This window comes from Thalassophryne amazonica, chromosome 10 (assembly GCF_902500255.1).
Source record: "Thalassophryne amazonica chromosome 10, fThaAma1.1, whole genome shotgun sequence".
Lineage (NCBI taxonomy): Eukaryota > Metazoa > Chordata > Actinopteri > Batrachoidiformes > Batrachoididae > Thalassophryne > Thalassophryne amazonica.
Window position 1 is genome coordinate 116569278 of NC_047112.1, and position 25677 is coordinate 116594954.

The 25677-nt window shown below is 42.2% G+C and overlaps 1 protein-coding gene across 1 annotated transcript in view; it reads right to left on the reverse strand.

Moving 5' to 3' along the window:
• Positions 1 to 25677, reverse strand: part of szt2 (SZT2 subunit of KICSTOR complex) — a 701839-nt gene that overhangs the window by 421621 nt on the left and 254541 nt on the right. Inside the window, 2 exon segments of the mRNA XM_034179252.1 lie at positions 8632 to 8899; positions 16989 to 17116. Of these exon segments, the coding sequence (XP_034035143.1) occupies positions 8632 to 8899; positions 16989 to 17116 (396 nt within the window).

The following is a 25677-nucleotide window of genomic DNA, read 5'->3' on the forward strand; positions in this document are numbered from 1 at the left end:
CACGGCTCCTAACGGTTTACACTGAGTTTGTGAGGGAGTTCCGACAGGTGTTCGACCACCCTCATAGAGGCGAGACCGCTTCAAGTGTGCTGCTGTCGATACGGCAGGGGCGTCGGAGCGCAGCGAAGTATGCAGTCGACTTCCGCATCGCGGCAGTGCGAGCCAGCTGGAATGCTGTTGCGGTCCGCGCCGCCTTTGTAAACGGACAGTCTCTGGTCCTTAAGGAGCACCTGGTGGCGAAGGACGAGCCGCGGATTTAGATGGGCTTATCGACCTGGTTATACGGTTAGACAACCGATTAACGGACACCGACGGCAGCGAGACGAGGGGCCGTGGTCAGGTACAAGCCGTCCCTCTTCCTCCCGGGTCTGAAAGGAAGCCGACTTCCCCACGCTCCACTGCCAGGGCTCTCCACGTGACAACAGCTCCCCCTGCTGACGTTGCTATGGAAATGAGCAGGGCCAAAAAACGATCAGATCAGAGACAAAGGAGGCTGATCCGTGGAGAGTGTTTTCTCTGCAGCTCTACCGAGCACACACAGAGAGAATGCCCCAAACGGTCACAACAGCAGCACTTGTCCTTAGAGACTGGGCTAAGGGTGGGTCACAACACCCACGTGGGGAAACCCCGACGATCTGCACGAATCCCAGTCACGATCCTGAGTGGGGATCTAACCCTTCACGCCCCAGCACTGGTGGACACGGGGTCGGAGGGGAATCTGCTGGATAGCAGATGGGCAAAGGAGGTTGGGCTCCCTCTAGTGGCCTTACCGTCACCATTGTCGGTGCGGGCGCTAGATGGCACCCTTCTTCCACTAATCACACACCAGACACAGCCAGTGACGTTGGTGGTGTCTGGGAATCACAGGGAGGAGATTGTGTTTTATGTAACACCTTCTACCTCCCGAGTGATTTTGGGTTTTCCATGGGTGTTAAAACACAATCCCCGGATTGATTGGCCGTCTGGGGTTGTGGTTCAGTGCAGCGAAACCTGCCACCGGGAGTGTTTAGGATCCTCGGTTCCACCCGGTGTGACTGCTAAGGAGGAGGTTTTAGTCCTACGCACGGGTAAGAGAGATGAATTTTAGCCATGTCACTGTATATGTCATATCATTTTATTTAAGGTGTAGTAAGTTGCACTGAATTGTGTTTATGTTGTCATTATTAATTTTCATTGAGCAATTTGTGACATTCATGTGACTCAAGTGAATGATGATAAAAAGGTGATAGCAGGTCAGATCATTGCTATGCTCTGGCATGCCATACACAGCAGGTACATTTTAATTGAAAAAATTGTGTTGCCTTAACTTGCACGCAGAGCGCGCTGGCCGTTAGGATTGTAATTAAAGTACACCCTAGCCAGCTGCTAGTATGTAGTAAGTAAAAGTGTGACGCTGCCTGACCTGGGCTCCAGTGAGCAGGTTAACCTTATTTAACCAGATAAGAAAACTCACTGAGATCAAGACTTCTTTCGCAGGGCATTCCTAGAAAACAGGGAGGCAAAGCTAAAAGCTTTCTTTCCCTTTTCTGTTCGAACACTGGGAACAGAAAAATACAGTGTCATTTAAGCGTAAGGCATAGCAGCTTACAGTTCTCTACAGAAAAGTGGACAGATAGGTCGGAACCAGCCCAACAAGTTCCTTATATACCAAAGTCATCCAGTACGTGAGCTGCCTTTCTTCCAAAGAGGACATGCCAGCCTTGGAATAAAGCTCACAGTGGTAGGTAAGGCGGCTACTACCAGTGATAAATCTGAGAGCACAATGATACACTGGAGACAAGGACTGCAAACACATGCTGGAAGCACATAAATACACAACATCACCATAGTCCAGTACAGGCATGAAAGTAGCATTTATCAAATGCTTCCGGCCTTTGAGGGAGAAACAGGACTTGTTTCTGCAGAAGAACCCAAGCGTCATCCTCAGTTTAGAAATCAAGTGTCTAATGTGAGCTTTGAATGAGAGCACCGCATCCACAATTAAACCCAAATACTTATAATTAGTGACCAGCTCAAGAGCTTGACTTTGGACATTTTTAATAACTGGCATGCTCTCCAAAGAAACCGATGAATTTGGGAAAAAAAGCACTATTTTAGATTTTTCAACATTTTTTTAAAATTCTTTATTTATGAGTTTTCAACAATGATGGGTGCATTAAACATGTACAGATATAGTACACTCCTCAATAGTGTTTAGAATGCTTAATTCACATTCCCATCGTATGAAGTAAAAAAAATAGAAAACGAAAACAAAAATCACAGAAAGGAACAGAAGGGAGTGACCATTACTCATACCTCGTACATTAATCAATTTACTCACATTTTCCAAATAAAACTGAGCCTTTTTAAGTTTATGTATTCAACCCACTTTTCCCAACATGTCGTAAACCATCCCCATATGTTGTTTATAAATGCCATCATCTCTTCCATTTCATAAATATCTAATGTTATTTTCCACCCTTTTGTCAAATTTGGTACTCCCTGTCATAACCATTTCTTATTTATACACTTCTTACTGTCAACCAACAAAATACTAAATAGAGATTTACCACTTTTCATCCAGTCCTGTGGTACTTTTCCAAAAAAAAAAAAAAAATCTTGTCTTAATCTCAAAGGAGATTACACTTAAACATTTCTTGCAGTGTTCTATGAATGTCATTCCAATATTGTTCAATTAATGAACAGTCCCACAGAATATGGAAGTGATTTGCTTGTTGATTTCCACATTTTCTCCAACAGACAGGGGGGTTTCCATCTTAGTGAGACTTCTGACATGGAGTAATAAAATATCTAACCACGGTTTTCCATCCAAACTCTCTCCATTTCTGTGAGAAAGTACCTTTCCATTGATTTTTTTTTTCCATATATAACCCCAATTCCAATGAAGTTGGGAGGCAAGGTGTTTTTAATGGAAATGCATTGCGATGGGACGGGAGTTTTTTCAGATGTGAGTAAAAATCTGTTTTACAAAATCCAGTATATACAGTGTTAATTACATGGCAAAGCATACAAATGCAATGGTACTTTTGCTTTTGTCCGGTGAGTGCAAGTACCCGGTTTATACGATGACAGTTTACACCCCAATTCCAATGAAGTTGGGACATTGTGTGAAATGTAAATAAAAACAGAATACAATGATTTGCAAATCCTCTTCAACCTATATTCAATTAAATACACCACAAAGACAAGATATTTAATGTTCAAACTGAAAGACTTTTGTTTTGTGCAAATATTTGCTCATTTTGAAGCTGGGACAGGGGCAACAAAAGACTGGGAAAGTTGATGAATGCTCAAAGAACACCTGTTTGGAACATTCCACAGGTGAACAGGTTAATTGGAAACATGTGAGTGTCATGATTGGGTATAAAAAGAGCATCCCCAAAAGGCTCAGCCATTCACAAGCAAAGACGGGGTGAGGATCACCACTTTGTGAACAACTGCATGAAAAAATAGTCCAACAATTTAAGAACAATGTTTCTCAACATTCAATTGCAAGGAATTTGGGGATTCCATCATCTACAGTCCATAACATAATCAGAAGATTCAGAGAGAACTTTCTACACGTAAGCAGCAAGACCGAAATCCAACATTGAATGCCTGTGACCTTTGATCCCTCAGGCAGCACTGCATTAAAAACCGACATCATTGTGTAAAGGATCTTACCGTGTGGGCTCAGGAACACTTCAGAAAACCATTGTCAGTTAACACAGTTTGTTGCTACGTCTACAAGTGCAAGTTAAACTCTAGCATGCAAAGCGAAAGTCAAACATCAACAACATCCAGAAATGCCACTGCCTTCTCTGGGCCTGAGCTCATTTGAAATGGACAGACACAAAGTGTAAAAGTGTGCTGTGGTCTGATGAGTCCACATTTCAAATTGTTTTTGGAAATCATGGACATCGTGTCCTCTGGACAAAAGAGGAAAAAGACCATCCGGATTGTTACCAGTGCAAAGTTCAAAAGCCAGCATCTGTGATGGTATGGGGGGGTGTTAGTGCCCATGGCATGGGCAACTTACACATCTGTGATGGCACCATCAATGCTGAAAGGTCCATCCAGGTTTTGGAGCAGCACATGCTGCCATCCAAGCAACGTCTTTTTCAGGGACGTCCCTGCTTATTTCAGCAAGACAATGCCAAGCCACATTCTTGGCAACAGAGGCATTTCAGCAGCAGCTGGCTGATCGGTCAGGAGTGTGCCAGTCAACCATGAGCCGAGTCAAGCCATGCCAGCTGTGTGGAACGCAATCATCCAAATGTCATCCAGGTACATCACATTACAACATTAAAGCACAATGTGCAGGGAGAGCTGGTTTCCTGAATGTAATTGGAGCTATTGACTGTACACATATTGCTATAAAGGCGCCATCACATGATGAATTTGTTATTGTTAATAGGGAACAATTTCATTTCATCAATGTTCAAACTATATGTGATGCGCAAATGCATCATGGCAAACTAACATCATGGCTAGGTGGCCTGGTTCAACGCATGACCCAGTCATCCTGACCAGTGATGAAAGTGGGCCGTGGGGAAAAAAAACAACTTGTATTGTGCTGCTAGTCTTTAATCCGAAAAGCATACATTGTGCCTCACAGTACACAGTAAAGGAAATGACAATTAAAAGAAGTCAAAAATAACAATTCTCAGAATCAATTCAAATTTAACAATTTTTTCTATTTATGGCACATTAACGCATCAACTTGTTCAATCTTCACTTGCTTCTGAGTTTTCCTAGTTTTGGCAGAAGCTTTGGAGCTATTGATAATCTCTGTTTTCAAATTCTTTGCCACCTTAAAATCCTTACAAATGTGTGTCCTTTAAGATTAATTTTTGAATACTGTATATTTTGAACTTAAACTTTTCTTAATTAATATCATTTAATTAAAAAAAAGATTCTTTAGAAATCTTTGATGTTCATCTGTAAATTAAAACCATAACTTATCCGTTGTTGGGATAATTTCTTGATTAACTTTATAACAGTGCAGACAAATAAAATAGCATGAAAAGCAATCTGTACATTTTTAAGTCTAGTAGATTCATTCAGCAAATGTTTGTTTCTAATGTGCGACAAAAATAAATAAAAAATCTAAGCTACTTAAAGTTGAGACTTTTCTTGCAGTCACACAGTAACAATTAAAAAACTGTGTACCTTTATTCGGTAAAAATAAAAATAGGTCTAACAATTTAGGAATATAAAAGGTTTACTTAGTGAGAGTGACTGATTCGATGTTAAAAAAACATTAAAAAGCTAACGTTAGCTATAAACATCAGCAGAGCACTAAGTCCACATATAATTTTTTAATTACTCACTCACCTCAGATAAATTTGTTGAAGTATCGTTGTTTAAACTCAATCTTGTGGTTTTGACTAGCAGACTAGAGTTAAATTCTCCTCTGAATGCTAACAGTGTTAACATTTTTTGTTTCACCCATTAGCTCCACTTAATGTATGATTGCTAGAAGAAAAATGCAGCTTAACTTTTAATGTTCACAACAAAGTAAACCATTATGAGAACCACCGCGCAGTCCCCAATAATATGACTTTATAAACTTCCAAAAATGAAAACAAAACAACCCTTCATCTTTGGAGCCTATTGGCGGCTTGCAAACCAACATGGAACATTACCGCTACCGACTGTTTGTGCATCGAACTGAATGAATGGATTCTGACATATATTATCAAAAATAACCTGGAAATGTTCCCCACGAGAGCAAAAATGCGGATTTCCAGTAATTTCCAGCAAACTTTCATCACTGCAGACCAATAGCTGTCAGGACGGGTGAAAAAAACATGGTCTTTATTTCAGGCTTAGGTTCGGTGCACAGGTGGTCAAGCAGCAGAGCAGAGGTACAACTGGGGTCAGACAAAAACGTAGTCATGATCAAGGAGGGGTCAAGGCATGAGCAAACACAGTAATCAAGGTCGAGGCAGAAAGCGTGGTCGAGGAGAACAGAGCAATAATCGGTACATGGCTTGGCAAAAACAGGACAGAGAACAAAAGGCTGGGATGTGTGCAAGAAGCGACAACAAACTGGCAAAGGAGAGGTGGCTGGGAGGAGACTAAATAAGCAAATGTTAACAAGGTGCACGTGAGGAGAAGGATCTAGAAAGGGGGTGTGGCTAGTGAACAAAGAGTATAGATGGGGCAAGACAGTGAGGAAGGGAGTGCACATAGTGGAGTGATGTAATAGACAAAGTGAGGGAAAAACATAATGGCAGGTGCAGGGTGTGGAGTGAACCTAATTAACTGGGCGTGAGGGAAACTGAGAACTATGGACAAAAGTAAAAACTGAGGGCAGAATAACATAACCAAGAACAGGGTCTGAACATGAGGACTGAAAATGGAACATAAATACTTAAGCAAAACTAAAGTTGGAAAACAAGGTGGCAAACAAGCTATAAGAAAAACTACAGAAGGCAAAACAAACAAGTGAAAAACAATGATCAATAATGCAAACACAAACCGGCAGAACAAAACTACAATGGAACTGAATTATGGCTCAACAATGAAAAGTAACAAAACAAAGTAACACAGCAAAACTAGAACAGAAGATAACCACATGATGACAAAATATAACTAATACATCAAAGCTGGGGAGGAGTTGAGCCAAAGGGAGAGGCAAAATAAGGATCAAGGTTGAGACCACGGCCGGGCATGACAGTAGCGTGGCTGGGGCAGCCCAGTCTCACGGATTTTTTTCATGCTCCCTTCACAAAATGACTAACATCTCTGTGACATTTTTTTTTTTCCTATTCTAACCCTAACCCCCATTCCTAATCCTAACTGCCTCAGACCCCCCCCACCCCTCGTGTCACCCCGCATTTCCTGCCCCCGTCTGACACATGCATGATAAGTAAATAGTTTATTTGTGTACATTGTTCTAAATCAAACAGCGCAGGCACATTTGGGCATGTGCACATTCAAATATGGTTTATGTTGTAATTATTATTGTTATTTTTTGTTCTTTTGTTTGGTGTTGTTGGTGAAACTAGAGCTTCTGAACAAGCCTCGACTGTCTCACTGTGTTCCATATTTGTCAAACTCACGTTATGAATGTTACACAGTCAGCCGTGGCACCCCTCACTGTTTTAACTTCAGTGTGTGTGTGTGTGTGTGTGTGTGCGCGCGCACACTGCCCTGAGCCCACAGCAGTGCAGCCTCACACACGCTCTCACTCACTCTTTTACCGTTTCATGTTTATTCTGTGTGACAGGGTCCCAAATAAACTATTCCTGCGTGTCTCCATGTAATTTCCAGTCATCTGCAGCACACATTCGGTACAATTTCTTTTCCGAGTTCATGTTGAAGTGATCTGACAGAGGGAGATTCCCAACTTTCAGGGCCTATTTACATGGACTGCATTTATATAGCGCTTTTCCATCTGCATCAGACACTCAAAGCGCTTTAAAATAAGGGGGGCATGGGACATGGAAAGGAAGGAGCTTGATGTGTGTGCATGTGTGCTGAATTCCACATTCAGTGGGATGTACAAATGGAACATGCTTGGATCCATGCATATGCACAGTTTGATACATTTGGATATTTTTGTGCGTAGGCCAGTTTCTGGCTTTTAGCATATGCCATGTTTTAGTAGGAAATACACACAAGTCTTTGTACATGAGGCCCCTGATTACCAGATAGTTACAAAATAATTTTAAAAAAATTATAAGTTATTTAAAGATGAGACTGTTCTTGTAGGTACAGCAGTAACAATTAAAAAACTGTGTAGCTTTATTCGGTAAAAATAATAATAGAATGAACAATTTACAAAAATAAAATGTTCAGTCAGCTTGACTGAGTTTGATTCAACATCCTGCAGCTAAAGGTTAAGCTAACATTAGCTGATAACACTCCAGAGGTGCAATAATGTTATTTTTTTTATTTTCAGATTAGTTACTCACCTTAGTCAAATTTACAGAAGCTCCGCTGCTCAAACTGGTTGTGTGTGTATATATCCAAAAGTGAAGAATTTCAGACTGAGTGTGTCTGCTCAATTACACCATCTCCTGTCTTTCTGTCAGCTCCATCTGGCCTCACTCCAAACACTCACAGAAAAAAGCTCCTCCAAGCAAGGTGATGTCCATCACTCAGTCTTCTGCTTTTTGCTCATTAACCTTGTGGTTATGACTCACAGACTGAGTGTTTTGCTTTTTTAGGAACACACGACTCTTCACAAACACAGCGACTGCAAGACTTGTTCAACCTCCAGCGGAAATGCACCTGCTGAATCGCTGAGCAAGAGGGATAATTCGCAATAAAAACCATCAGCAACCACTAATTACTACCGCATATGCACAGATGAACACTTTGTGCTACTAACTTGAATGTTAAATAACGTGTGACATGTTCTTTAAAAAAAGGAAAAACAAAACTACAACAAAAAAAAAAACAGAAAAGCCCCCCTACGCCGGTTGAAACAGCATAGGGGATCCAATCACAGCGTAGAGGTCCCCAATGATCAACTGTGCTGGTGAGAACCCTGCAGGTTTAATCAACACTGAGACTGAAACCATACATACGAAAAGAAAAAACATCTGGTGAAAATTCATCAACACATTCCACACCACGTGTAAACACTGACCAACAAATATCTGAGAGCAATTAATCCCAGTCAGTCTTGGGTCTTACCTGGATGAGGAGGCCATGGCAGCCCTGGCAGCCGATCGTTCTGCTTCAGCCTCTCCAACAACAAAAGCAGCAGGGCTTTTTATCGGTTTTTGCTTCTCACTCCATTCTGGAGGCCCATGGTGCTCTCTGAAGACTCTGATATGGCCACAGAGGGTCTGCATGAAGGAGGTGATGTCAATCTCTTGCAGGGACTCCTCGCAGTAATCCATGGCCATCAGGACGTCCTGGGAACTAATGGTGTAAGCCTGCTGCAGGCTGCGGTAAACCCCTGAGTGTCACACAACATCCACCACAGGTGACATTTCCACACAGCCAACATGCCGCAGCTATTCCAAAGAAAATAAACTTAAACACTGCAAATGTTTCTAATGAAACACTGGAATATCCATTCCTTGTTGGACTGTTGGTTTGTATCAAGTACAATCATGATTTCTATAGAGGGCTAAATGACCTGGCCAACACATGTGATGCCTAATAAATGGCAACAAATGACACAAGTCAGAGTTTATGCAACATCAACTGTGTCAATACTCATCTTCAGTCTAACTTCACTTGCTTTTTTATACACATTTCATGGTTGTGTTTTAAGCTGCAGAAAACAATTCACTGGGTTTCTCAATATGGTAGCCAGACAGACAGACAGACAAATACTTTATTAATCCCAAGGGAAATTGTGCATTATCTGTGCTCCAAGGATAAATAGAATTAAAAGATACAATAAAATGGAAGGAACAAAGCCCACCACAGAAATAAATAAATAATAACTAAAAACTAGCTGCTAAAGCACATTCTCCCTCCTGCTCCTCCCAGCAGAGGCCTCATTAAGCAGCCTGATGGCACGCGGAACAAATGAATTCCTCAGTCTCTCTGTAGAACATCTCAATGACCGAAATCTCGAGCTTACTGAGCTTCTCTGGATGGAGAAGACAGAGTTCAGAGGGTGACTCTCATTAGACAGGATGGCATGGGTCTTTGTGAGTGTTCTCTGCTCCACCACTGTCTCCAGAGTCCAAGCCCAGACCCACTACAGAACTGGCCCTCTTAATGAGCCGGTTCAGTCGATCAATCAATCAATCAACTTTTTTCTTATATAGCGCCAAATCACAACAAACAGTTGCCCCAAGGCGCTCCACACTGTAAGGCAAGGCCATACAATAATTATGAAAAACCCCAACGGTCAAAACGACCCCCTATGAGCAAGCACTTGGCCACAGTGGAAAGGAAAAACTCCCTTTTAACAGGAAGAAACCTCCAGCAGAACCAGGCTCAGGGAGGGGCAGTCTTCTGCTGAGACTGGTTGGGGCTGAGGGAAAGAACCAGGAAAAAGACATGCCGAGAAGGGGGGCAGAGATCGATCACTAATGATTAAATGCAGAGTGATGCATACGGAGCAAAAAGAGAAAGAAACAGTGCATCATGGGAACCCCCCACAGTCTACGTCTAAAGCAACATAACCAAGGGATGGCCCAGGGTCACCTGATCCAGCCCTAACTATAAGCCTTAGCGAAAAGGAAAGTTTTAAGCCTAATCTTAAAAGTAGAGAGGGTATCTGTCTCCCTGATCTGAATTGGGAGCTGGTTCCACAGGAGAGGAGCCTGAAAGCTGAAGGCTCTGCCTCCCATTCTACTCTTACAAACCCTAGGAACTACAAGTAAGCCCACAGTCTGAGAGCGAAGCGCTCTAATGGGGTAATATGGTACTACGAGGTCCCTAAGATAAGATGGGACCTGATTATTCAAAACCTTATAAGTAAGAAGAAGAATTTTAAATTCTATTCTAGAATTAACAGGAAGCCAATGAAGAGAGGCCAACACGGGTGAGATATGCTCTCTCCTGCTAGTCCCCGTCAGTACTCTAGCTGCAGCATTCTGAACCAACTGAAGGCTTTTTAGGGAACTTTTAGGACAACCTGATAATAATGAATTACAATAGTCCAGCCTAGAGGAAATAAATGCATGAATTAGTTTTTCAGCATCACTCTGAGACAAGACCTTTCTGATTTTAGAGATATTGCGTAAATGCAAAAAGGCAGTCCTACATATTTGTTTAATATGCGCTTTGAATGACATATCCTGATCAAAAATGACTCCAAGATTTCTCACAGTATTACTAGAGATCAGGGAAATGCCATCCAGAGTAACGATCTGGTTAGACACCATGCTTCTAAGATTTGTGGGGCCAAGTACAATAACTTCAGTTTTATCTGAGTTTAAAAGCAGGAAATTAGAGGTCATCCATGTCTTTATGTCTGTAAGACAATCCTGCAGTTTAGCTAATTGGTGTGTATCCTCTGGCTTCATGGATAGATAAAGCTGGGTATCATCTGCGTAACAATGAAAATTTAAGCAATACCGTCTAATAATACTGCCCAAGGGAAGCATGTACAAAGTGAACAAAATTGGTCCTAGCACAGAACCTTGTGGAACTCCATAATTAACTTCAGTCTGTGAAGAAGATTCCCCATTTACATGAACAAACTGTAATCTATTAGACAAATATGATTCAAACCACCGCAGCGCAGTGCCCTTAATACCTATGACATGCTCTAATCTCTGTAATAAAATTTTATGGTCAACAGTATCAAAAGCAGCACTGAGGTCCAACAGAACAAGCACAGAGATAAGTCCACTGTCCGAAGCCATAAGAAGATCATTTGTAACCTTCACTAATGCTGTTTCTGTACTATGATGAATTCTAAAACCTGACTGAAACTCTTCAAATAGACCATTCCTCTGCAGGAGATCAGTTAGCTGTTTTACAACTACCCTCTCAAGAATCTTTGAGAGAAAAGGAAGGTTGGAGATTGGCCTATAATTAGCTAAGATAGCTGGGTCAAGTGATGGCTTTTTAAGTAATGGTTTAATTACTGCCACCTTAAAGGCCTGTGGTACATAACCAACTAACAAAGATAGATTGATCATATTTAAGATTGAAGCATTAAATAATGGTAGGGCTTCCTTGAGCAGCCTGGTAGGAATGGGGTCTAATAAACATGTTGATGGTTTGGATGAAGTAACTAATGAAAATAACTCAGACAGAACAATCGGAGAGAAAGAGTCTAACCAAATACCGGCATCACTGAAAGCAGCCAAAGATAACGATACATCTTTGGGATGGTTATGAGTAATTTTTTCTCTAATAGTCAAAATTTTGTTAGCAAAGAAAGTCATGAAGTCATTACTAGTTAAAGTTAATGGAATACTCAGCTCAATAGAGCTCTGACTCTTTGTCAGCCTGGCTACAGTGCTGAAAAGAAACCTGGGGTTGTTCTTATTTTCTTCAATTAGTGATGAGTAGAAAGATGTCCTAGCTTTACGGAGGGCTTTTTTATAGAGCAACAAACTCTTTTTCCAGGCTAAGTGAAGATCTTCTAAATTAGTGAGACGCCATTTCCTCTCCAACTTACGGGTTATCTGCTTTAAGCTACGAGTTTGTGAGTTATACCACGGAGTCAGGCACTTCTGATTTAAAGCTCTCTTTTTCAGAGGAGCTACAGCATCCAAAGTTGTCTTCAAAGAGGATGTAAAACTATTGACGAGATACTCTATCTCCCTTACAGAGTTTAGGTAGCTACTCTGCACTGTGTTGGTATATGGCATTAGAGAACATAAAGAAGGAATCATATCCTTAAACCTAGTTACAGCGCTTTCTGAAAGACTTCTAGTGTAATGAAACTTATTCCCCACTGCTGGGTAGTCCAACAGGGTAAATGTAAATGTTATTAAAAAATGATCAGACAGAAGGGAGTTTTCAGGGAATACTGTTAAGTCTTCTATTTCCATACCATAAGTCAGAACAAGATCTAAAATATGATTAAAGTGGTGGGTGGACTCATTTACTTTTTGAGCAAAGCCGATAGAGTCTAATAATAGATTAAATGCAGTGTTAAGGCTGTCATTCTCAGCATCTGTGTGGATGTTAAAATCGCCCACTATAATTATCTTATCTGAGCTAAGCACTAAGTCAGACAAAAGGTCTGAAAATTCACAGAGAAACTCACAGTAACGACCAGGTGGACGATAGATAATAACAAATAAAACTGGTTTTTGGGACTTCCAATTTGGATGGACAAGACTAAGAGACAAGCTTTAAAATGAATTAAAGCTCTGTCTAGGTTTTTGATTAATTAATAGGCTGGAATGGAAGATTGCTGCTAATCCTCCGCCCCGGCCCGTGCTACGAGCATTCTGACAGTTAGTGTGACTCGGGGGTGTTGACTCATTTAAACTAACATATTCATCCTGCTGTAACCAGGTTTCTGTAAGGCAGAATAAATCAATACGTTGATCAATTATTATATCATTTACCAACAGGGACTTAGAAGAGAGAGACCTAATGTTTAATAGACCACATTTAACTGTTTTAGTCTGTGGTGCAATTGAAGGTGCTATATTATTTTTTCTTTTTGAATTTTTATGCTTAAATAAATTTTTGCTGGTTATTGGTGGTCTGGGAGCAGGCACCGTCTCTACGGGGATGGGGTAATGAGGGGATGGCAGGGGGAGAGAAGCTGCAGAGAGGTGTATAAGACCACAGCTCTGCCTCCTGGTCCCAACGCTGGACAGTCACAGTTTGGAGGATCCAAAAAAAATTGGCCAGATTTCTAGAAATGAGAGCTGCTCCCTCTAAAGTGGGATGGATGCCGTCTCTCCTAACAAGACCAGGTTTTCCCCAGAAGCTTTGCCAATTATCAATGAAGCCCACCTCATTTTTTGGACACCACTCAGACAGCCAGCAATTCAAGGAGAACATGCGGCTAAACATGTCACTCCCGGTCTGATTGGGGAGGGGCCCAGAGAAAACTACAGAGTCCGACATTGTTTTTGCAAAGTTACACACCGATTTAATGTTAATTTTAGTGACCTCCGATTGGTGTAACCGGGTGTCATTACTGCCGACGTGAATTACAATCTTACCAAATTTACGCTTAGCCTTAGCCAGCAATTTCAAATGTCCTTCGATGTCGCCTGCTCTGGCCCCCGGAAGACAATTGACTATGGTTGCTGGTGTCGCTAACTTCACATTTCTCAAAACAGAGTCGCCAATAACCAGAGTTTGTTCCTCGGCGAGTGTATCGTCGAGTGGGGAAAAACGGTTAGAGATGTGAACGGGTTGACGGTGTACACGGGGCTTCTGTTTAGGGCTACGCTTCCTCCTCACAGTCACCCAGTCAGCCTGCTTTCCCGACTGCACGGGATCTGCCAGGGAGGAACTAACGGCGGCTAAGCTACCTTGGTCCACACCAACTACAGGGGCCTGGCTAGCTGTAGAATTTTCCACGGTGCGGAGCCGAGTCTCCAATTCGCCCAGCCTGGCCTCCAAAGCTACGAATAAGCTGCACTTATTACAAGTACCGTTACTGCTAAAGGAGGCCGAGGAATAACTAAACATTTCACACCCAGAGCAGAAAAGTACGGGAGAGACAGGAGAAGCCGCCATGCTAAACCGGCTAAGAGCTAGTAGCTGCACTAAGCTAGCGGATTCCTAAAAACACACAAAGTGAATAATGTGTAAATAATCCAGAGGTGATTCAGCAGAAGGAGTGCCACAATCAAGGCACCAAACAGGCCATGAAGCAGCACAGGGAACGCACGACAACGGTGCTAAAATAAAATAAAAATAAAAAAAAATAAATAAAAAAATAAAAACGAAAGTGTTAGCAAGCTAGTTAGCTTGCCAACGCTAATGAAAGTTAGCTGATAAAAGTGCTCCGTCGCGATGTTTCGACCGTTAGAGGTCTTCCTTAGGCGTTGGAGCACAGTAAAAAAGTAAAAAAAAAATAAATAAAAAAAAATAAATAAAAAGGTAAAAAAGTAAAAAAGTCTTGAAAAAGACTGTTAGTTCAAGTCCAAAGCAGCAGGTAGCAGTCTCTGTGTAAACAGTCCCAACAGAGAGCCAAAATTCTGATGCAATCTTTAAATGAACTCACAGCAGATCAATGCACCAAAACATGGCAGGCCCAAGCAGATACTTGGAGCCGGTGCTCGGTTCCAGGGGGACTTGTTTGGTCCACTTGTGTGCTGTAGTGATGGTGTCGCCAATGAATGAATGACAGAAACAAAAAGTGGTCAAAGTTAAAGGCCAGTTGTGTGCACATGTGGGTCTGTGATGTGCACACACAGTCCTGAGCCTGCAAACAAACCAACAAAGTGAATCTGTTGGCCAAACTGTGAAGTGTGTGTCGTGACCTCCGGCTCCACCTGTAGCCCACAAGCTAGGTTTGTTCAGGCCAACATTTGTCTAAATGACTAAACACTCAACACAACCTCGGGATTAATTCACGCTCACCAGCTTTGAAGGAAAACCTCGATGAATATCCTTCTTAAAAGCACTGCCCCCCCAACATACCGCGGCATAAAAAAGAACACTGGACACAATAGCCAGATAAAACAGGTGCACTAACTTAGGGCAGACTCTGAACGAGGCCAGCCTTCTGAGAAAATACATTCTGCTCTGGCCCTTCTTATAAACAGCGTCCATGTTGGCTGCCCAGTTCAGCTTATTGTCCAGATGTAATCCCAGGTACTTATACGTGGAGACCACCTCCACCTCTGCTCCACCTATGTTAATGGGCTGCAGAGAGGGTGGCGCCCGGCAAAGGTCCAACACCATCTCCTTTGTTTTAGTGGTGTTCAGCTGGAGCTTATTCAGCCGGCACCACTGCACAAAGTCCTTCACCAGGCCTCTGTACTCCCTCTCGTCCCCCTCCCGAATACATGCCACAGTTGCAGTGTCATCTGAGAACTTCTGCATGTGACATGTATTGGAGTTGTAACGAAAGTCCATGGTGTAGAGGGTGAAGAGGAGAGGAGAGAGCACTGTGCCCTGAGGTGCTCCAGTACTGCAAGTCAGAGTTGAAGACCTGCAGTCCCTCACCCGGACAAACTGCGGCCTATTGGTAAGATAGTCTGAGATCCAGCTCACTAAATGGGGGTCCACAGCCATGATGTTGAGTTTATCCTGGAGAAGGCTGGGGTAGATGGTATTAAAAGCACTGGAGAAGTTAAAAAAAAAGCATTCTCACAGTGAACCCCCCCCCCATCCAGGTACTTAAGAACAAGTTGTAGGAGATAGAGGACCGCATCCTCAACACCCACCCTCTCCCGGTAGGCAAACTGGAGAGGATCACTCACTGCCTGCACCTGGGGCTGCATGAACTGCAGAACCAGTGGCTCCAATGTTTTTATCACGTGTGACGTGAGAGCAACTGGCCTGTAGTCATTGAGCTTGTGAGGGCGACTGATCTTAGGAACTGGCACAATACAGGATGTTTTCCATAGTAAGGGAACCTTCTCCAGCTGCAGACTCAGGTTGAAGACCCGTTGCAGCGGTTCTCCCAGCTCCACAGCACAGGCCTTCAAGAGCCTCGGACAAACCGAGTCAGGTCCCGCAGCCTTCCTAGGGTGGAGACGTCGCAGTGCTGTAGTCAACTGGTTTGTGGTAATGGAGGGTGAGTTGCGTTGGGTGAGTTGGGGGCTAGTGAGGGAGAGAAAGAGGCACATAGGGGAGAGGCAGGACGGGGGTGGTCTGGGGAGCTGACAGTAGGCTGTGGGGGGTTGGTCGGGGGTGAGCTGAACCGATTAAAAAAGGTGTTCAGCTCCTCAGCTCTCTGGATGCCCATGCAACCCAGACTGCCCTTACTACCACAGCCAGTGATGCCACACTAGTTTATTGATCAATTACACAATCAGTACCAAATTCTATAACTGTAATCAATTTCATACACGCTCCTTTACTAAACAAATCATTTCCAGCTTCCTCCACCAGTAAACTTTGAGTGAATTAATAGTTTCCATGTCAAATTTGGAAAAACTCAAAAGCGCTTTGTGTCGAGATGCAACACCCCAGTGCACTCACTCACTCACGGGTCAGTCACATAGTCAGTGTTCCAACCACAACACTCAAGAACAGAGAACACTCCTGCAAGTTCTGACCCTGTGTGTGTGTGTGTGTGTGTGTGTGTGTGTGTGTGTGTGTTTGTGCCAATGCTCTCCTGTTCTCATAATATTTGTTAACACTGCTTGTGAGAACACATCAGGTTTATAGCCAGATTAAACTCTGCTGTATTCAAGCAGGGATTGTTCTAATGGCCTACTGTATTTTGGTGATGTACCTTTTGGTCCAGGTCCTCCTCATTTTCTCTGAGCCCAACGACATTGTCATTTCTGGCCCCGCCTATGATCCCGAGCTCTAATTTATTATTTCCTTTTATCGTCAAAAGACATTGGCAAATGGGTTAATAGTGCTGTCAATGTCTCAGTGTTTATGGACAAGACTATAACAGTTAAGATTTCAACAACACTGACCCTAAGACTTAGTTCTGTGGTGGGAGGTGGAGGAGGCGAGGTCCTACTTACCTCTGACGTAGCTCTGATGGTAATGCTCCTGCAACAGGCTACAGTAGCTGGTGAGCTCTTTTTGTTTTTGAGCCTGAGCCAGCAGATCTGTCCCAGGTGAAGGACTGTTGCGGTCCTGGAACAGTAACCTGCCAGAGAACAACAGATCCAACACAAAGGGTCATGCAGGATTTAATCACGTGTTCCTGCAGAATTGCAATAAATAAATAGCAACCAACAAGCCTAAGAACATCCAGGGCATGCATGTGTCACTCACATTTATGTGTTCAGTACAAAAGGGGGAGAGACACAAGACGTGGAAAAGACCTCCATCTCCAAAAGCTGGTTGAGACCAGGTTAAAAATCAAATAACTCTGGAGTTAAAGGAAAGCTGCTGCAACATACCCAACATCCAGAGTAAAGCTATGGAAGGTGCATTTATATCAGAACACAGAGACCTCCTGATGCGACCAGAAGGGACAACGGTTGTTATTCTGCCTCTCTCTGAAATAAAACTATCAAGATGCACGTTCAGCTTTAATTCAAGGTCAGCTCATGTCAGGTTGGGTCTGGAAGCATCTACTCGTGCCACACACCCACCAGACCAAGGAACTGCCCTGGGTCCTGGATGTGAAGTCCTTAGGCATCTCACAAACACAACCACCTATCTGCTGCAGCAAGGTGAAACCTGGCCATCATCTTGGCCTTCTACAGCTGCTGGGGTCCTCAACAGACAGGATCCTGCATGCTGGACCATGTCCACATGGCCAAACTGTTGTACACGATGTTTCCTCACAATGAAAGTGATGCTTCTATTCAAGGGGCTAACAAACAGACTGCATTAACTGCTACAGAATTACAGCCATTTAATGCACAGCTGCACCATTTCCAGTGGTCATAACTAATTAGACAAACGCTAAAAATTATTTTCCATACAAATGGAGCGGCACAGAGAAGGAGCTTTATATAAGAAAAAACAATTTGCACTCTAGTCTCCCATGTGCCTTCTGGTAAACTGTGGCTAAAATTTCATGTTGTTCATTATGTTTCTATTAATAAATTCAGAATGGAATATTACACAGACTTCATTCAACCATTTCCTGAAACTACAGAGTGTCACCTCTTGCAAGGGCCGGGCGATATGACCTAAAATTCATATCATGGTATAAATTGAATCCCTTCACTGTAACGGTATATATCACGATATACACTTAAGTGTAAAAATTATAATGTAAGCGTTTCTGAATGGGTCTCTTAGCAAAGGCAAATTGATAAAAAAAAAATGTATTCATTGTTGGGTCAGTGACTGACATTTCATCTCAAACACTAGATGGCACACCTGCTGTGAATATATGAAGTGTATTCACGACTGTCACAGAGCGCTTTTCCTCATTTAAAAATCTCAACACAAAACCACAAAAAATATTAAGAAAAATACTTTACTCATATTTGAAGCCAGTCTGGGTAAATCGTCGTTCCCATGACTGACTTTATCTTTCTGCTATAATTAAAAAATCCTTGCATTATTTAATGTGGCACTTTCTCAAATGTTTAATTCAGGTCGCAACAAAGTCGTTCACTTCCATTGAAATAAACAAGCAAGTGTTGCAAATATTACATGTTGCTATCTTGGCTTTGTGTGTTCAGTAACAGAAGACACTCAGGTGTCACATTAACACTCTCGTCTCAGTGAGAAACGCACCTCAGCTTCGCTTTCAACCGAAGGGCCACAGTGACCTCCGTCTTGGTGCACCCACTCACCACAGCAAGTTTGCATCGAATGCCTAATTGTTGTGGCTGTGCACAGCGAACACACACACGGTGTTGTATGGCTGGGGGGCCTGGCTGCCTTTTTGTTTCTGTCTTTTGTTTTTCCTTCCAGGTGGCTTGCATTTGGGACTGAGTGGCTGTGTTGCTGAGGTTATCAGGACCTCACCCTGATCACCTGCGGCTCGTCAGGACTCGTGACTAACATTTATACAGTCAGTAAATGTGGTGTCCCTCACACCTTTTTATATTGAGCTGTATATTAGTCATGTATCGGCTTCCACTGCAGTGGAGTTTTGTGAACTGGATGTTCCATGCCTGCAGGTTGGGAAGTTGATTAGTAATCAAGCCAGGAAGTGTTTGCTGTTTGTACACCTTTAAGGGTTCTCTCTGTGTGTAGAGTGTGGACTCACATAATGGTTCCTTCTTTCACAGACTCGGTTTGTTGCGGCCACCTGGGGGGTGTCGGCGGGGTCCTTGGGTCCGAACAGCTTCTGGCTCCGGACCGTTAGCGCTGCTGGGAGCGCACCACGCCAGACCGCACTTTCTGTTATTTTTATATCACTGTTATGTATTAAATTCAGTTAGCCTTTGTACCGTGCTCTGCTTATTTCATACTGGGTCCTTCAAACGCTGGTCGGTTCTCCGAGCTGCGTCCGACACATAACACACGGCCAGCTTTATATATTAGTTTAGGGTTGTGAGCCAAATACTTTAGTGAACCAATTTCCAGCTTCAAAATGGTTTGTTTAGATTAATAAAGGTATATTTCCAATAAAGATTTTTAGAATGTTCTAAATATATATACATATATATTTTTTTATTTAGAGCCAAAATATTTCTACAGTGTTCCAGATCAATATGTGACACAGTCTCAAAAGCTGAGAATGTTTTTAATTGCATTTTCATATGCAACACATTAGATTAGAATTAACTAGAACTTTATTGATCCCTTGAGAAGGAAACTGAGGTTCCAGCAGCACACAGGGTAATAAGCACACAGAGTATTAAAAGTGAAAGTAAAAAAGAAGAACAGTTTGTAATAAAAATATACAATATAAATACCAAACAGACTGATCAATACTGGTTTACTGGCTACTACTGTTCCTCTCCTTCCCGTCCTCTGTCTTCCTGTTACTCCTCCTCCACTGGAGAGAGGAGTTTTTCAGTCTGTTGGTCGTGCACTTGGGAAGGAGCAGTCTGTGGCTGAAGAAGCTCCTCTGGTTGCTGATGACAGTGTGCAGAGGGTGGGAAAAAGTATCTTTGAAGAGGAATTACTGAAAGTAAGGTGAAATCAAGAAAATACCCCTGGAACCCAGAGGGCTAAGGATGATGAAAATGAGGCCCAAGACATATTCAGTAACTGTAAAATGTCCATGTATTAATCTCCCAACTTGTCAAAGAAAACTGTCTGACAAAGAATTGCATGTAATATGCAGGTGAATACAGATGCAAAGAAGGTTATCCCCAACAGGCACCGAGCCATGACAAGGAAACATAATTTTGGTAAAGTTTCAGTAATTGCATAGGCTCCAATCATCAGTGGAGAGAGTGGAACCTCAGTATCCTGGACACTGTGCTCCACTCTCAAGCAGAGGACTGATCCTTACACGACACTCAAATCATATGTACACCTCCTTGACGTTACGTACAGATACCACAGCGGGTTGAATATGGAGTAGCTCTTGATGAGTGAACTAATATGCAGTTGTGAGTTGGCAGACAGTAAACTGCTGGAGAAGGGCGTCTTCCTCTCGAGTGTCTGACAGCGGGGGGGCAGCAGCAACGAGGTACACCTGATAATTTTACGCAGATCCATGGATACTCAAGTCTGTTCCAAGAACACTGTCCTGCTGCAATTACGCTCACTGATACGGGGACCAGTGGGCTGCAGAAGACATACAACTTTACTGGACAACCAAGTTAGATTTTGGGTAATCAACATAACTAACTCTCATCTACCGTGACATCAGGTACAAAATTGTTACAGCTATGCAGACCATCTGAAATCTAACTAGATCAACCACTAAAACTACAGGTCTCATTCAGGTCCATAACGTGTCACACTGATACCCCTCATCAATCATCAATATTACAGCAGTCTCAGCAGAAACATGTCTCATGTCTACTTAGCACAGTTGTCTGCAGTGCAGGTATGAAAACAAGCACCGCCAGATGGTAAAGGAAAGGTGTGCATGTCAATGTACACCATACCCTGACCCACGGCCACTGAGTCCAGCAAGCAGACACCCTGGCAGGTCGTCACAGGAAAGCATCCCAGTCCCCAAAAGAGGAAATTTGTCAGGTTCTGCACCAGCCCAGGGTTCATGTCTGGGTGTACCCCTTAGTCTTGGCTCGGCCTCCACTGAGGATTAGATGGTTTTACTTTTCATATGATTATACGCTGTCATTTAAGTCTTGGTTTGGTTCTGTTTGTTTCTTTTCTTTGTGTAATGCTTTTGTTACTGGTTTAATTCTCTGTTTATCATTTATTTGGGGTTTAGTCATTCATTGCATTACCCTTATTCTGCAGTCCCTGGTTTTGTTTTCTGTTAATAATTTATTTTCTATTCAGTCAATAGTTTGGGTTGCCATATTATCATTCATTGTATTTACATTTATATTTCAGCCATAGTCTGTTCCATTCTAGTTTTGGTTATGGCAAAGGCTATACACCCAACCGTTGGGCAAATAAATATAAATGCCCTACCTTATTCATCCAACTGTGATTGTGTATTTGACATGTTTTGTGCATCTAAACAACATTTTTTACACCACTTTTTAAGGCTCTAATGTGGCGTATGTTTGACACATTTAATGGCGCTGTCTTTAATTACTGTGAAAACACTGCAATGGATGAAAACAGACAAACTTCATAAGCATTTTGAACGGAAGCCTGTTAACAACGACGAAACAGTTTTTGAACAAAATGCTGCTTGTTGGCTGTAAGATGATGTTAGTTTGACACTGTCCCTGGGTGTGATGAGCTAAACAGAACCACTTTAGATCAGAGCCCCTCCGCAGGCTGCGAACCCTCCTGCAGCCTGTGAAATTATATCCGCCTTTTTTCCCCTCCCACGTTGAAACCAAAAGTGAGCTTACAAGCGCGCTCATTGGTCGGTTGTGGTTGGGCGTATATGCTCGTGAATTTACTTTATTGACCCAACAGTTGGGTGTATAGCCACTCTTTATTTTTCCTGTTGTCTTCTTTTGGGGTTTGTCACCTTATTGCCTAGGTTTCCCCTTTCGTTTAGTTCACATTTAATTGTTGGTCTCTTGGTCTCATCTTCCTTTTGGCACTTTAAGTTTTCACCGTTGGGTTTTTGTGTCACCTCATTCTCTTGCTTTGCTTTGCTCATTGTTTCACTTAACTATCTTGTACACCCCTTTGTGTTTGTCAGTCACGCCCTTCCGCACACCTGTTCATTTCACACTGATTAGTCCCTCACCATATTGTTCAATTTTTTTCACTTTCCAGCCTCACACCATAGTCCTGTTTTGTTGCATGTGTATTAACCGATCTCCACCTCGTCTAATCCCTGAACTCTGCTTGCTTTTGACCTTGCCACTGCCTCAGGCCTGTGAACTCCTTGACGTTGTATATTTTGAACCTTGCTTGTTTTTGGACTGCCTCAGCTTGTTACCTGCCTGTACCTCTGTTACCTTGACTGATGCCCTGTGTACCAAACCTGTTCCCTGCTTACCAGATAAAGCCCTTTTCTTAATCCTGCACCTGTGTCTGTGAGTCTGCATATGCCTCCTACAACTTTCAGGGTCAAGCCACGATGAATCATGACAAAATTATGTCCTTCCTGATCACTGATGGGAAGATCCACCATGTTCAGTAGCTAAAAAAAACAGAACCCTTAACTTCTGATCAAAACAGTAGTAATAACACAATAGGGTTGGCTGAAAAATGGAACATTCCAAGTACATAACATTTGGCTGTTGTTGTTGAACATGGTTACTCCAGTGGTTTTGAACCATGGTCATCAGACTCCCTAACAGACACATGTGCCATGTGCTCTGTCTAAGCTGTTTAGTTCATTCAGGTGTGTTCAGCCAATCAAGACCCAACAGGCACCTCAGTGAGCTAATCAGCTTTCTCATCTCATGGACACCCTATGCAATCAAATCTGGAGATAAAACATCTGGACAGAAGAATGAAACATCAGTCAAAAAAAACAACAACACAAAAACAAAAAACATCAAAGAATGCAATGTAAGAAGTACAACACAGCAGTGTTAAACCACACACAAAGTACGACTGCACACCATCAACACTGACATGCAATCACCAAATGATGAGGAGGGGTAATATATATATATATATATATAAAACGTTTATTGAGTGTTGTTAGAAGGAAAGGTGATGTAACACAGTGGTAAACATACCACTGTCCCAGCTTTTTTGAAATGTGTTGCAGGCATCCATTTCAAAATGAGCAAATATTTGCACAAAACCAATAAAGTTTATCAGTTTGAACATTAAATATCTTGTCTTTGTGGTGTATTCAATTAAATATAGGTTGAAGAGGATTTGAAAATCATTGTATTCTGTTTTTAGTTACATTTTACACAACATCCCAACTTAATTGGAATTGGGGTTGTAGAGTTGCGCAAGTTAAATAATTATTTAATTTACCTGTAACTCAGCTCAGCCAATATACCTCACAATGTCTCATAATTAATTAGAATTATTATTATTATTGTTAGTGCATCCCACTGACAAAGTCCAGTATATGCCATTTAGCAGTGTGTAAAATAGTAATTTTAAAATCCTGACAATTTCTCTGACCATGTTGAGTACAATTTTATGGTGAAATTATATCTTGTGTTTGTTAATGGACCAGTCACACTTAATGAAGGGCAACGGAGCTCAAACGAAACAAGAAATATGGACTTTCATTGGCATCATTTAACCTTTGCGCAGTTTCGTTCCCGCAGCTGGCACTTCGTCGGGATTTACACACTCACTCGATTTATAGACCCCGAATGTTTCGACGAATGTATAAAGGTCGATTTTGATTTGACCGTTTTTGGAATGGATCATCAGTGCAGACAATTCTGAATGAGGATTTCTTCTTCGTTCTTGGCTGCTGCATGTCAGTGGTTAGGGCTTAGTCTTGTGCATTGTGAGGTGCGTGCACCTGCCTTTGGCACAAGGGACAGGCTGATCAGATCATTCTTTAATTCTGCACATAATCTTGACCACATCGTCTTTAAGTTCTATGAAGATTTTCAAGCAAGTAAGCAAGTTCTGCTTGTTAAAGCAACCAAGTTTTCAACAGCACAAGCAGCCATCATGTCCAGCTGCAAGAAGAATTTAAAGAGGTCACAGCTAGATCCGTAAATGAAAAACTTTGAATCATCCAGAGGGTCCAAGAACCAAGATTTGTCAAGAAAAAGGGGCAGCCAAGTCAACCATCTGTAGATGGCTTTAGAAGACAATGTAAAAGTCTTTTGTCCAAGATGAAGACAGCGATGAAAGGTGAAAGAAGAGGAGGGTTCGCCAGATGCAAGAAGATCCAGATGCAAGTTCATGTTCATTACTTGAAGAGAGAACTGAAGGAACATGGGGTACAATCTAAAATCTACACTTTGTTCAAGAAGTGATCTATGCTCCAAATGCTGATTTTAAGATGAGTTTTTGTTTATTTTTGGTCAATCCCTTTGATCGCGGCCCAATTTTGTGGACCCCAACTTCTGGGAGTTAACAGGGTTTACCTTTGTTTTTTCATTTATCTTTGATGTCTTTTTAATAGAATGCAGTGGGCCCCAGACCTGGGGTCTAAAGTTGCACCCTAGGCTCTATAGTTGTCCTAACCAGAGTTGGCATTGTATCCAAAGGCTCACTTTAATATGGTGATCATTCCGTCATCCATAGACTACATTACTCAAAGGCTAAGTTGAACAAAATTTTTCCATCAGTGTCCTCTCAGTGTGATAAATGTAGTTCCGCTGGGGGGGTTGTTGGCTCATCTTTTCTGATTCTGTCCTCAGCTGCTCAGCTATTGGTCTGCAATATTTATATGGTTTTCTGATTGTTACTCTAAGGACATTCAACCAGATCACAATATTGCAATATTTGGATGCTCCACAAACAGCCTGAAATTTTCCCTGGACTTGCAGCTGGCTTTACAGCTTGGGATGGTGGTTGCCAAAAAGCTTATATTGTTATCGTGGAAATCCACCACTCCTGCGAGTTTTGAGCATTGACTCAGGGAAATGGTATCTGTGATACAACTGGAACGCATCCGCTTGGACTGGCCGGACAAACGTCACAGACATGAGAAGACGTGGGGATCCTTCTTGGCTCACTGTCAAATTACCACACTATCTGGATGACTGAGACATTGTGGAAGCATACATGGACATATATTGCTTTACTCTGTATTATAAATGTAAGTCAGTTGCACATGTTGTATTTTATTTCCTCTCTGGCAGTTGTTTTGATTTGTTCTGTCTTGTTTTGTTTGTTCATGCTGTTCTTGTAATATTACTAAAATTTCAATAAATATAATAATAAAAAATAAAAAGATGGTGATCGTTCCCTTAATTGCAGACAACTGCACCTCATGTGCGCTTGGGTGACCGGGGATTGCCTCAAGGTATTTCCTCAGGTTCTTCTTAATCAGGCCTGTTGCCCCCACCATAAGTGGGATGATATCAATATCTTTTAATGACCATGTTGTTCGTAGGTCATTTTTCAGGTCTTGGTATTTTGTGATCTTTCACCTTTCTGCTCGATTCAGGCCATAGTCATTGGGGACTGTCACATCAATGATTTTGGCTGTTTTCTCTTGCTTGTTCCAGATGGCAATATCAGGTTTGATTGCACCTCCTTCGATATGTCTTCCTGCTGGGACCACTTTGTCATAGAAGACAGTTACTTTTCCGTTGGACGAGACTGGTGCTGGTTCATGTTCCCATACGTTTTCTT